The sequence below is a fragment of the Saccopteryx bilineata genome, chromosome 2 (genome assembly GCF_036850765.1).
Source record: "Saccopteryx bilineata isolate mSacBil1 chromosome 2, mSacBil1_pri_phased_curated, whole genome shotgun sequence".
In the NCBI taxonomy this organism is placed as follows: domain Eukaryota; kingdom Metazoa; phylum Chordata; class Mammalia; order Chiroptera; family Emballonuridae; genus Saccopteryx; species Saccopteryx bilineata.
The window spans coordinates 147,798,569-147,813,271 of NC_089491.1; the positions used below are offsets into that span (position 1 = coordinate 147,798,569).

The window sequence follows — 14,703 nt, forward strand, 5'->3', positions numbered from 1 at the left end:
ATTAAGCTGAAAGGAGGTTAAAATTTGAGTGTTTTTACTTTCTATTTAACACAGATTTATTTTAAATATAAGGAAGTACGACAAAAGTTTAAAATTATTACAGTAATTAGAGCAAAAAAAGATTTGTAAGATACTGTCCTTAGTATAAATGCATATTTGAATAGAGAACAGGATGTGAGAAACAATTTTGATCATTTAAAATCAGCCACTTTTCAAAGTTTCTATGCTAAAACTACCTGTTTTGTAATGTAAATTTAAGACATAACTATATGGAAGATAATTATATTATCAATGCAGAATGTGCTGCTCGGTAAGCCTGTACTCAATAAATTAATATTAATGAGGTTAATATGTTCCTGGTATTATTCTTAGTTTAATCTTACATTTTCTTATTTGATGCAATAAGAAAGAAAAGTTTTCTCTTATCAAGTAATATCTTTACCTTTCTGGAGTCACTTTTCTAACAACCATTGCTTGATAGGTGATGGCTTTCTTGTCTTTAAGGCCTGCATAACTAAAATCCGAAGGAATCACACCAAGTTTGATAGCTAAAAAACCAACTGCTTCAAACATTTCTAAATTTTCTTTCCGTAGGGTAAAGGCTGGAAAAAATAATAATCTTAGATTACAAAAAAATAGCAGCACCATACATCAAGTACATTCTTAACAGATTAATATAATGAATCAAATCATTAATTTAAGTATTTTTTAATCAAAATACAAAATCCATGTTATAGAATTCATCTGTCATTTTAAAAAATGCTAATTGGCTCATTAAAGGTTTATAGAAATGAAAAAAAGAAACGCCAAATTCCTCATTTTAGCATTCATATCAGGTCCAACCTCCCTCTTCAGTCTTCACATATGCCACTTGCATTCACATATCCTGTCATATTGACCTAGAATTTCCCACAATCCTTGGATGGACTAGCGCTTTCCACAGCTTTGTACTTTGGCACATCTGAGTCTCTCTGTCCAAACTATGTGCTCCTTCCATTTATTTTCCATACCTCTATTCATTCTTCATGATCCAACAGCAGCAGCAGTCCTACCTCAAATCCCTTCCAGGTTCCCAAGACTGAATGCTCCTAAGCAGGGATCATGTTGGTTTTACTATTATATCCTCAGCCTAACACATAGTTAAGTATTCAAATATTTGTTGAATCAATGAATAAATGAACTCAACAAGGAATTGATTGCTTAATCGTGCATGTGTCCACAAGTTGTTATTATCTGCATCATGATACTTAACACCATGTGTTATAACTGTATCCCTTTACGGCTTGTCCATCACACTGGGAATCCCAAACCAGCAGGCCAGGGAATAGAATAGTGCTTGTTTCATGGTAGATATTTTATGTGTGTACTAGATGAGAGGGTGGGAGTGAGACTGTGGAGGTGGAGAGAAGGACTAAACCCACCAAAAAAGCCCCCCAATATAATGACCTATATAACCTGCCAGCATTGATAGTGACAAAATACCCAATCCTCAGTTCACCATATTTACATGAGATACTTCAAAGTATTGCTCTCTCTTTTCAGATCATGTAAAGCAAATTTCAATACTCTGGCAGAATAATTTATATTTTGTTCAATTGTTGTAATTGTCATCAGCAGCTACAAGGGCTTCTCTGAAGAGTGCTCTAAGAAAAACAAACATTAGATATAAACATGACCCAGCAAGTAAAAAGATGTAAAATTTATGTACTATCTATCTGTGAATACAGAATGGGGCAAAGTAGGTTTACAGTTGTTTGTATGGAAAATAACACAATAATAACAATAATACAAGACTAACCTGTGTTTTGTGTACTCACAGCCATAAACCTACCTTTGCCCTACCCTGCATATAAATAGCTAAACAAAGCTTAAATAGCCATACTTTGGAATACCATACAGTATTTAAAAGAATGGGTAAGAGCTACATGTTCTTTATATCTCTATGTAAATAATCTCTAAAGACATGAAAATAGCAAGATTCAAAAATATGTATAGTGTATATCACTTATGTGAAAGGTTTAAGTCTGCAATTCAATGTAGTATATTTTCAATGTTTCAGTTTTTACAAGAAAAACAGATTTGTATTTTTACTTAAATATTTAAGAATTGTTAAAGTGTAACACTATAATTTCTGAAGAATATTCAAACACTGTCCCCTATTTTCTAATATATATATGTATATATATATTTTTTTATATTTATATATCTTTACCACTAGGGTAATTATTTTGTACTATCATAACAGCTTCCCAGATTTCTCCAAATTTTATACTACAGCAGTGATTAATTAAAGGTATTATTATTCTTAAAGAACTGATAAAAGAAGTAGAGGAAAGGAAAGAATCATACAAGTCACTATGGTGTGCTAAGTCACAATCTTAGCCTTACGGGGTATCTTAGCCAAATGGACTCGAATATAAACCTCTGATTTCAAGGTAGCTGTTTATATCAGAGGTCTCAAATAAAATAATATTAAAAGCCCACATTTAAAAGGTAGAGACTGTAACCTCAAAATATTCCAGCTATTGTCATGATAAAAGCAATTACAGAGTTTAATAAAATGATCTGGGAAGATGCGCTAGGCTAACATTACAATGGCCAGTATAACAAAAAGGACCCCTGCTTTGGGAACACTCAGCCTTGAGAGCCTGAAAATAATTTGAGAAAGAAGTGCTACGGCTGTGGAGGCTTAAAGAATGAAGAGAAGTATGGCAAATGGTCAAAGCAAAAGAAAGATCACAATGCTAAATATTTTAATGTCTGTAAGACTCCTCAGAGCTATTGTTTTAGGGAGTCCATAATGTTCTCCGTTCTTCAACTACATGCCTGTGTGATGCTGCATTTTGTTCATTTGCTTCAATCAAAACAAAAAATTACAACAGATTGAATGCAGGAAATGAGAATCCAGTTGAATTCCTGAATGTCTGATATTAGAAAGATTCGTAGAACTGTGAAAGAGTAGAATCCTTCTAATTTTTAGTTTAAAAATATGGTCTTTTTTTCATTAAAATATATATTGTCATGTTAATAGTAATAGATTCATCTTGAAATTCATATTTTTAAAATTTCTATTTTAACTGCTAATAGGTCAGATATTGATAGATAATAACCACATTTATTATCTATTGTGGTTGTGGTCCACAATAATTCATAAGAGCTATACTGTCCAGGAGTCCTGGACGCAAAAACTTTGAGAACCACTTAGGAATAATGTGAAAAAATATAGTAGTCCCTCAAGTACACCAAATCTAGGGAACAAGACAGTCATTAAAATATCTTAAGAGTAAAAGAAATGCAAAATTCAATCACGTATTGCATCAGCTTGGCTAGGAGTTACACACTGTCTATTGAAATCACATTATAATAGTAAACAATATGAAAACATAGGAAAACTTAAAGGTCATTAAATTTTTAAGATTCATAACACTTTCTTAATTATTTGGAACAACTTAAGTATTTAAAAAGAAAATCAACTATGCTAATTTAAAATTTCAATTTTAGAGACTTACTTCTAGCCGTGTGGGAATAATTGACACCAAACAGGACCCCCACCCATACACTGAACACAAGCAGAAAACTAGACAAAACATATGAAATACACGTTTTAGACACCAGAGAACAGGCAATACAGAACTGTGAACCAAAAGAAAAAGAGATGAGGTGAAATCTAAAATACCCTGATTTTCTGTCTAGAGGTACTTTCTGGACCACAGTATGGGGAAAAGGAATCTAGCTAAAGTGGTTTTGCTGAATTAAGAAGGTAGAGGACGAAGTTCAGGAAGGCTGGGTGGGCCGGAATTCATGGGGCAGAGTACCAGCTAAGCGGAAGCCATGCAGAGAGAGTTCAGAAATTCATGTAGGTGATCCCTGGAGTTTGCTGCTGATTAGTAATCTACACAAGGCTAGGGTTAAATGCTGTGTATTATGTAATGTTGTGTAACAAGTCACCCAAAACCTTAGTGGTTTACAGTGTTCATTTATTTCTCATGGTTTCTGTGGGTCAGGAATTCAAGAGCATCTGTTTGTGGTTCTAGCTCAGGCTCTCTCATGAGGTTGCAGTTGGACATGGCTGAGGCTACAGTTATTCAAAAACCAGACAGGACCTGAAGGATCCATTTCCAAGTGGACTCACTCACATGGCTGGCAAGTTGGTGCTAGCTGTTGGTGGGAGGCTTCAGTTCCTTTCCAAAGAGCCGCATGAGTATCCTCACAGTATGGTGGTTGGCTTAGCCCAGAATGAGCAATTCAAGAAACATGGGCAAATAAGTGCAAAACTTTTTAAGTCTAGCCTTACCAGTCACACACCATCCCTCCTGTCATATTCTGTTGGCCATACTCAGGCCACTCTGTGTGAATACCAGATCACTAAGAATCTTCTTGAATGTGGAGAACCACAACCCATCTGCTGGCTCTAATACAAGGGGTCCCCAAACTTTTTACACAGGGGGCCAGTTCACTGTCCCTCAGACCGTTGGAGGGCCAGACTATAAAAAAACTATGGGCCCTGGCCAGTTGGCTCAGCGGTAGAGCGTCGGCCTGGCGTGTGGGGGACCCGGGTTCGATTCCCAGCCAGGGCACATAGGAGAGGCGCCCATTTGCTTCTCCACCCCCTCCTCCTTCCTCTCTGTCTCTCTCTTCCCCTCCCGCAGCCAAGGCTTCATTGGAGCAGAGATGGCCCGGGCGCTGGGGATGGCTCCTTGGCCTCTGCCCCAGGCGCTAGAGTGGCTCTGGTCACGGCAGAGTGACGCCCCAGAGGGGCAGAGCATCGCCCCCTGGTGGGCAGAGCATCGCCCCTAGTGGGCGTGCCGAGTGGATCCCGGTTGGGCGCATGCGGGAGTCTGTCTGACTGTCTCTCCCCATTTCCAGCTTCAGAAAAATACAAAAAAAAAAAGAAAACTATGAACAAATCCCTATGCACACTGCACATATCTTATTTTAAAGTAAAAAAACAAAACGGGAACAAATACAATATTTAAAATAAAGAACAAGTAAATTTAAATAAACAAACTGACCAGTATTTCAATGGGAACTATGGGCCTGCTTTTGGCTAATGAGATGGTCAATGTCCGGTTCCATATTCGTCACTGCTAGCAGTAACAAGTGATATGACGCGCTTCTGGAGCCGTGATGCATGCGTCCTGTGTGAGCGACACCGCTACGTACAGTACTCACTGACCACCAATGAAAGAGGTGCCCCTTCCGGAGGTGCGGCGGGGGCTGGATAAATAGCCTCAGGGGGCCGCATGCGGCTGGCAGGCCATAGTTTGGGGACCCCTACTCTAATACATCATGCTCCAGCCCCATTTAAAACACACTCATTCCTGGCCCTGGCTGGTTGGCTAGCGGTAGAGCGTCGGCCTGGCGTGCGGGGGACCCGGGTTCGATTCCCAGCCAGGGCACATAGAAGAAGCGCCCATTTGCTTCTCCACCCCCCCCCCTTCCTCTCTGTCTCTCTCTTCCCCTCCCGCAGCCGGGGCTCCATTGGGGCGAGAATGGCCCGGGCGCTGGGGATGGCTCCTTGGCCTCTGCCCCAGGCGCTAGAGTGGCTCTGGTCGCGACAGAGTGACGCCCCGGAGGGGCAGAGCGTCGCCCCCTGGTGGGCGTGCCGGGTGGATCCCGGTCGGGCGCATGCGGGAGTCTGTCTGACTGTCTCTCCCCGTTTCCAGCTTCAGAGAAATACAAAAAAAACCCAAAAAAAAACAAAACACTCATTCCTGCCCTGGCCGGTTGGCTCAGTGGTGGAGCGTTGGCCTGGCGTGCGGGAGCCCCGGGTTTGATTCCCGGCCAGGGCACACAGGAGAAGCACCCATCTGCTTCTCTACCCCTCCCCCTCTCCTTCCTCTCTGTCTCTCTCTTCCCCTCCCGCAGCCGAGGTTCCATTGGAGCAAAGTTGGCCTGGGTGCTGAGGATGGCTCTGTGGCCTCTGCCTCAGGCACTAGAGTGGCTCTGGTTGCGACAGAGCAATGCCACAGATGGGCGGAGCATCGCCCCCTGGTGGGCATGCCGGGTGGATCCCTGTCGGGCGCATGCGGGAGTCTGACTGCCTCCCCGTTTCCAACTTCAGAAAAATACAAAAAAAAAACAAATAAAAAAAAAATAAAACACGCTCATTCCTTTCCAAGGCTCCAAAGACTCACTGCATTAAAACATCAAAACAAATTCTAGTATTTTTTTTCCCTCTAAATTAGGTCTGGATGTAGATAAGGCTCCTTAAGTACATGTTTTATGAGAATCCTCAAATACAATTTTTCTTAATATGAAGATTATGAAACATAAAACAAATCTGCTTTTCACATACCATCAGGCGTCCCCAAACTGCGGCCCCCTGAGGCCATTTATCCAGCTCCCACTGCACTTCTGGAAGGGGCACCTCTTTCATTGGTGGTCAGTGAGAGGACCACTGTATTTGGCAGCCCTCCAATGGTCTGAGGGACAGTGAACTGGCCCCTGTGTAAAAAGTTTGGAGACCCCTGCATGTTGCAACACACAGAACAAGCACTATAGAGACTCTGTTCCAACTGGGAGAAAATTAAAAATACCTGGAAGCTATGATACGCAGCAATTCTGAACCCAGGCATGCATATGTTGGTTATTCCAGGATTATGTTGGAATTCAGTCTTACCACTATCTGGGAATGATTGTCCTGGCTGTAGGGTCCATCTCTGGGTCTTGGTTGTACCATCTGAGTGAACTTTCTTTTCCCACAAAAGATAGCTTGTTATAGCAGAGTAGTTTTCTTAGCCTAATTCCTGCCTCAGAACACTTGGGAATCCAAAGTCTTCTCTTTATTTTGTATTGTCTTTGACCCTTTCAACAGTGTGTGGGTCCTCTTTGGGTTCACTGTTAGACCAAAATATACTCACATTTTGTCAGGACAGGATACTTTCTACTTAGAGCTTCTTCTGAAAAGAAGACCCTTAGGGGTCTAACGTAAAGTTGAAGTGAAATAACAGCTAAATTTAGAGTATCTTCTTGCAAGGTACTTCACTCACATCAGTGGTAATTTGGTGCTATCTTTGGGAGGCCTTTGTTTCTCTCCACAGGGATTCTTGAGCATGTTCAAGGTATGAAGATTTGCTTCTGTCAGAGTAATACAAAATGCCTTTTATAACTCAGCCTCAAAAGTTACTCACTGTCAGCCCTGGCCATGTAGCTCAGATGGTTAGAGTGTTGTTCCCATATGCTAAGGTTGTGGGTTCGATACCCAGTTAGGGTAAATACAAGAATCAACTAATGAATGCATAAATAAGTGAAATAACAAGTCAATGTTTCTATATCTCTCCTTTCCTCTCTCTCTAAAATCAATAAATCAAAAATATTTTTTAAAAAGTTACTATCATTTCTGCCATATTTTATTGGTCAAGCAGGCTGTCCAAAATTCAGTGTAAGGCGGAATACTGAGGACATGAATACCAATAGTTAAGGACCACTGGAGGCCATGTGGATACTGGCTACCACACTCCACCAAGTTGGACAACATAATACCATGCACTTAACCTGCCAGAGATTACATAAGGCTAGAGTCTGGTCAGAAAGAACAGATCTGGCTCAGCGGTAGAGCGTCGGCCTAGCGTGCGGAGGACCCGGGTTCGATTCCCGGCCAGGGCACACAGGAGAAGCGCCCATTTGCTTCTCCACCCCTCCGCCGCGCTTTCCTCTCTGTCTCTCTTCCCCTCCCGCAGCCAAGGCTCCATTGGAGCAGAGATGGCCCGGGCGCTGGGGATGGCTCTGTGGCCTCTGCCTCAGGCGCTAGAGTGGCTCTGGTCGCAATATGGGGACGCCCAGGATGGGCAGAGCATCGCCCCCTGGTGGGCAGAGCATCGCCCCTGGTGGGCGTGCCGGGTGGATCCCGGTCGGGCGCATGCGGGAGTCTGTCTGACTGTCTCTCCCCATTTCCAGCTTCAGAAAAATGAAAAAATGAAAAGAAAAAAAAAAAAAAAAAGAACAGATCTAATTAAAAAGCAAGGGCATTCAGTAGAAACCACAGAAGGATCATTCTATAATAGTAGAGCTATATGACAGACCTAGAGTAAAGCTTACTCCACACCTCCTTAAATAAAACTCAAAATAAATTCTTAAATGTATTTGTAACTTACCTCCTACTGGCTAAAGCAAAGTGCAACACTTCTTAAAAGAATACAACAAAATCTGGACACTCAGCAAGATAACACCCACAATGTTTGACCTCAAAAAAAGATAAGTTAAGTGGTAACCAGGGAGAGGAGGGCATCAGGGAGGGAAGTAAAGAGGGACAAATATATATCCCACATAGGAGGGATATAAAACTGAGACTCGTGGACATAGGTAAAAGTGGAATGGTTATCCGGGGGAGGGGATCTGTGGGAGAGAGACAAATACACAGCAACAGAAAATGATTTGACTTTGGGTGACAGGCACACAACACAATCAACAGTTCAAATGCTATAGAGATGTTCACCTGAAACCAGTGTACTCTTATTAATCAATGTCACCCCATTAACTTTAATTAAAAAAATGTTGAAACAGAAAGGAAATACTAGATATGCAAAGAAGCAGGAAAATATGACCCATACCCAAATGAAAGTTAGCCAACAAAAACAAATCCAGAAATGACAGAGATGAAATTAGCAGACAAATCTTTTTAAAGACCTGTTAGAAATAAGCTCAAAGAGTATAGGAAAGAGTAAACACATAAGAAATTAAAAACCTAAGAAAAAAACCAAATGAAACTCCCAAAGCTGAAAAATGCAGTATCTGAAATAAAAATTGCATTGGATGCCTAAATGTTTCATATGATTTCTTCTTCAAAAACTTGTTCTAGGGAAACAGTATGGCACTGCCTCAAAAAATTAAACAAAGAATTATCATTGATTCAGCAATTCCACTTCTGGGTATATACCAAAAACAAACAAACAAACAAACAAAACCCTGAAAATAAAGATTTGAACATATATTTTTATAGCCACGTTCCTAGCAGCATCACTCACGATAGCTAAAAACAGACGCAACCCAAGTCCATTGGCAGATGAATGGATAAATAAAGAGGAGTACATACATACAATGGAAGATTATTCAGCTTTAAAAAGAAAGAAAAATTTCTAACATAATGTATAACATGGATGAGTCTTAGACTTTAAGCTCAGTGAAATAAGCTAATCATAAAAATATACTGTCACAAAAATTAGGGGATATTTCAAAATAAATATGAAGCAATAAAAAAAGCAGCATTTGATTTTCTTTTATTAAGCAAGAACATCAGAAAAGCAAATGACAAGTCAAAGAAAGTTGTTTGATTATGCAAATGAGATGCAAACCCAACTTTATTTCATTGGTGAAAATGCACTATACAAAAGGCTGAAAGTACTGGAGTATCTGCACGTTCCCTGACCCCCTAATTCTAGTGAGCAGTATACAAATGTTACATGATTCCACTTACAGGAGATACCTAAAGTATTCAAATTCATAGAGATAGAAAGCAGAATGGTGGTTGCCAGTGGCTGGGATAGAGGAAAATGGAGAGTTATTGTTTAATGGAAACAGTTTTAGTGTGAAGAGATGAAACAGTTCTGAAGACGGATGGTGGTGATGGTCACACAACAACATGAATGTACTTAATGCCACTGAACTGTACACTCTAAGATGGTTAAAATGGCAAATTATGTGTTATATATATTTTAAAATATACAAAAATAAAGTTTTTTAGTGTTCTATTTTTTCACTAGGTCTAGTTATTGAGGAATTTATTTTTAAAATGAGCTTTTTTTGTTGTTATAAAACTTTGGCTTAAGCAAAATTTGGGACAGGCACAAGTTTATATCTTTTCCTTTGTTCTTGGACTTGTAGGTACACTGGTGTCTTTATACTATCCTCTGGTGAACCATCAATTTTTCCCTTTAAGGTATCCCTCCAGTTGTTCAGTTTTTATAAACTAATATGTAAAAAGTTTCTACAAATTTTTTGGTTCACTAATTCAAATTAATAGTTTAGAATTTCAAGTAGTATAAAATCCATCGAAGCTTAAATCACTATAAGTAATCCTTCCCCCTACTTGTAAAACTAGTTTTCTTTTTCCTTCTAAATAGATTTATGTTAACATTTATTGCATGTTTCATATGTCAAGTCCCATGCTAACAGCTTTCTCATGGAAAAGACAAGTCATACAACCAAACAAATGACCAGGAGAGAAGACATCAACATTTAAGTAACTATTATGTACTAAACATTTTCCTTAATTATTTCCTCTAATCCTTAGAATTGTGATTTACACTTTACTAGTATCTCATTTTTAAAATACAACCAAAAGTTATGCATTAAGTAACTTGCCCATGGTATTCTCTTCATTTTTACATTTGTAGAAACCATTTTATTAAAAAGTTCCTAAGTCTTTTTGTGAACTACAGTCATAATGTAAAATAAAACCATACAGTTCTAAGGTTCAAACACTTTCATTTACACCAGAGTCCATACAAGTACAATACTGTTTCTGCCACACACATCTGAGCAAGTTGGGGTTACTGCTTTCATCTTGAATGCTTTGCTGTATTTTACGTTTATAAAATATGACCATCTGAAACATTTTCAATCCCTCATGTCAGAGATAGGCCAATTAAACATGGTCAGCCCAACTTTTAGAGCAGGGGTCTCAAACTCGCGGCCCGCCAAACAATTTTGTGCGGCCCGCAGACTAATCCACGAAGTTCAAAATATTTGGGATAAAATTAAGTAAGCCTAGGGGCCTACTTGTATTTTTCATTTCTCTAGCATCCTAGCTAGATATTAGCTTAGTTAACAGCAGTTGTGATGCGAACTACAGTTTCTGGTCGTTTTGTGACACTGAGTAAACTGCATGTACGATTGTGCATGTTGTACTGATTTTTTTTTGTTTTCATCTGCAGTGAGAAAAGTGTTGCATAACAGTTGCCTTTTGTAGACCTAGTGCGGCCCGCCTAACTGCTGTGATCTTGCTCTGGGGCCCACATGCTGAGTTGAGTTTGAGACCCCTGTTTTAGAGTAAGATTTTATCAATTCTATCCCATCCTAGGAATTGAATATATGCCCTAAGTCAGGGGTCCCCAAACTTTTTACACAAGGGGCCAGTTCAATGTCACTCAGACCATTGGAGGGCCGGACTATAAAAAAAACTATGAACAAATCCCTATGCACACTGCACATATCTTATTTTAAAGTAAAAAAACAAAACGGGAACAAATACAATATTTAAAATAAAGAACAAGTAAATTTAAATCAACAAACTGACCAGTATTTCAATGGGGACTATGCTCCTCTCACTGACCACCAATGAAAGAGGTGCCCCTTCCGGAAGTGCGGTGGGGGCCGGATAAAAGGCCTCAGGGGGCCGCACGCAGCCCACGGGCTGTAGTTTGGGGACCCCTGCCCTAAGTGATTCTCAAAATATGGTTCACAGGCTAACAGAAAAAGCATCTCCTGGGAATTGGTGAAAGCCCTCACCATATTTCCTATATCAGAGATTGAGACCTATTCTCAGATCAAGAATCTGTTTTTATTTATTTTTTATTTTTTGATATAGAGAGAGAGACAGGGAAAGAGATGAGGAGCATCGACTCAGTTGCATCACTTTGGTTATTCATTGATTGCTTCTCATATGTGCCTTCACCTGGGAGCTCCTGCCGAGCTAGTGACCCCTTGCTCAAGTCAGGAACAATGGGGTCATGTCTACAATCCCATGCTGAAGCCCATGACCCCGTGCTCAAGCTGGCAACTTCTGGGCTTTGAACCGGACACCTCAGCATCCTAGGTCAAGGCTCTAACTACTGCACCACCACCTCGTCAGGCTCAGAATCTGTTTTAAGAAGTCCTTATGGTAATTATAATGTATACTAACATTTGAGAGTCTCTTCTCTAAAAGATTGACAGAGCCAAAGGAGAGGGCTCCCTGTAACTTTTCAGGGTAGTGAGGTTCATCTGTTTGACAAACTAAAGTGTTCTCTTCATTTTCGCAAACATATTCTGCATATCTCCAAATACTTAATTTTAATTAAGATAACTTTCAAAATATATCAGTTTACCTCCAATAAAACTTATTAAACACAAAATAACTGCTTCAGCCTTATATACTTGTGCCTATTTTAACTATAAATGCCTGTGTTAACGACACTGTCGCCAGTTAAGGGTAATTTCTACAATAAGTGTAATTTGAAAGTTCTTATTGTCCATCAAAAAAACTGACCCATATTTTCTTTTCAATATTTCTCTGGAGAAATCTATTCAATTCACTTGAATTACTCAGCTTTCACTAATTTTTCACTGATTCACAATTTTAACTGTTTATCAAAGAAAATGGTAATGATTTATATAATTACCTGTATATATAACTTTTCTTTCCTGGCATTCCACAGATCTTTTCCTGTGTTTGTGTGCTTTTTCACGAAATCTTACTGTTATCACTATATTTGGATTACCAGCATTGTAATTAGCTTCAGGAAAAGATTTGGTTTCTACAAGACTTCCAAACTTTTTGTTGACAAAATGGTGAACAGCTTTTCTGTGGTCTTTATTTGTGTCAGGTTTAAAGGTAAATTTGGAATTTTCTTTCTTTGCATCCAGGTATTTAAAAAAGTCAAATGCTTCTTCTTCGGATACCAAGTGACAGAGTTCTTTATACTCAAGATTTGGTTTCACAACAATTTCACTGTTTTTTCCTACAGTTAATAAAAAAGGAAATTTCTGGCGAATGGCACTATGCAAAATAGCCCTCTGTTTTTTGTCAAGGATTCTTCCTAGTGAGAATTCAGGAGAGGGTTCAGTTAGCTCGCTTTTAGAGTTCCATTTCTCTTTTATATCACAGGCAAACTGATTCAGTAATTCATTTGTTTTTTCATCTAACAAAGAGCCTAATAAATAAACTTTTTCTTCTTCACCTTGAGAAGTTCCATCATTGATAGTCTCTTCCCTTTCTGAACCAGACTGACGATTTTGGTCAACATCAGAGCACCGGACTAAAGTATTGACTTGCTGGTTGCTTCCCTCCTCAAAGGATACATTTGGAAAACCTAGTTTTGTTTTCTTGGCAAAATTATTTGGCGCAGGTAGTATTTCACTAATCTTGCAAACAGGTTCATCAGTAGCCTTATTAATTAACTGTCCCTGTTCATCAATCTCAATAACAACAAAGTCACTTGGTGAGCTTTTTATAGTGCCATGAAACCCAACATGATCAGTAATGAAACACAAAGAACTAAACCTTATTCTAAAATCTGTATCCTCTTCCATTCTTAAATAACAATGCCTACAAAATAAACAAAAAGGCAGTTAGCTATCAGAAAGAAAGGCGTGGATAGTCAAAAAATAAATGTTTGGATTTAATTCTCTTTCTCCCTTTCAGTCCATGACAGCAAGAACCTTCTCTAACTTATTCACTGATTATTTTCTATTCAGAACACTGTCAAGCACACAGTACGCCAGCAATCAATAGTGATTGTTGAATAAATGAAACAACTAGTACAAAAATAAGAGCTGTAAGAGAGAAGAGGAAGAAAAGAAGAGATCACTTCTGCCTATAAATTAGTAAAGGCATAATGCAATAAGTGGCCATCTAAGTCCTCAAAATTGTCCAAGCAATAGAATGGAATCCAAGTCATGTCATAAATAATGTACTATATATTATATATATTATATATATGCAATGTGTTAAGAGAAAATTGAACAGCCCAGATACAGAGCAGTTGAAGAAAGCGTTTTCTAGTAGTCCTGGAAAATACAGCTGGATTAGTGCCGAACTATGCAAAACACTTAATGCAGGTCAAGGATTTAGAATCCATTGAGAGGTCAATGCACGGCCACTGGAAGTGTTTGGGTAGGAAAATTACACAATCTATTGTAATAAAACGCCTTAGTAAGATGACTGATGGCACTGAGCAATATAAATCTGATTAAGACTTAGAGTTGGAAAGCAATGTAATCAAGAACACAGTTGTAGGATTGGCCTTAAAAGAGTAATAATACACTCTTTCCCCAGTAAAAGGAAGAAGGCATTCTAAACTAGAACAGCGTGGGGAGAATGTTTCGATGAGGAAATTCCAATCAAGCATCTTGGTGAAATAGTGGAACCAAGCTGGAGGAGAGCCGCGGGGCCCACGTGGAGGTAAGCATCAGTGTGCAGCGTTCCTCACAACAGATCTGCTGATGTGGGTGGGAGGGGGCAGTCTTACTGACACAAGGCAGAGGAATTGCTAGTTAAGGGCCGAACTCAATCCTACTTCCTACTTCTGCCACCAGGTCACAAAACTGCAGTCTTCGGCGGCGTGGCTGTCCAAAAGTACCCCAGACACCGCAAGCATCTCCACTTGCTTCTCCCTCCCCCACACCGTCTGTTCTGCGGCGCGCCCTTAGCCAATGTCGCCCTCCTGTTGCGGGTAAAGAGTCGGGGTCCCAATGCCAATCAGGTCAGATCCCCATACACAAGCCCTAGATCGCTCAAGAAGCTCGACCCAGTCTACCTTACGTCCAGGTGAAGGCATTTCCCAGCACAGCGCTGTACGCCCGCCGGAAAATAAAATATTTAGCCTCCGACAGAAGCGTATTTAAAGGGGCAGGCTCCCACTTAAAAAAGCGCCTCACGCGAGACTTCCAATTTCCCACATTGTTGAGCCGCCCGAAGGCTGTAAAAGGAAGGGGAGGGCAGGACAAGATGGGACGGGACAGGACGGGGCCTGGGGCGGAGTGTGCAGGCTTGGGCCCGCCCTG

General features: G+C 39.9%; 1 protein-coding gene across 2 annotated transcripts in view; it reads right to left on the reverse strand.

The window, feature by feature from the left end:
* PUS7L (pseudouridine synthase 7 like) overlaps positions 1 to 14,589 on the reverse strand; it is a 36,729-nt gene extending 22,140 nt beyond the window's left edge. For both annotated transcript variants that reach the window (XM_066258152.1, XM_066258151.1), the window contains exons 1-3: positions 14,457 to 14,589; positions 12,321 to 13,246; positions 443 to 602 (exon numbers count right to left, since the gene is read on the reverse strand). In XM_066258152.1, coding sequence (XP_066114249.1) covers positions 443 to 602; positions 12,321 to 13,230 — 1,070 coding nt within the window. In that variant the 5' untranslated portion in view covers positions 13,231 to 13,246; positions 14,457 to 14,589. The remainder of the gene's footprint in view (positions 1 to 442; positions 603 to 12,320; positions 13,247 to 14,456) is intronic.
* Positions 14,590 to 14,703: the final 114 nt, after the last annotated feature.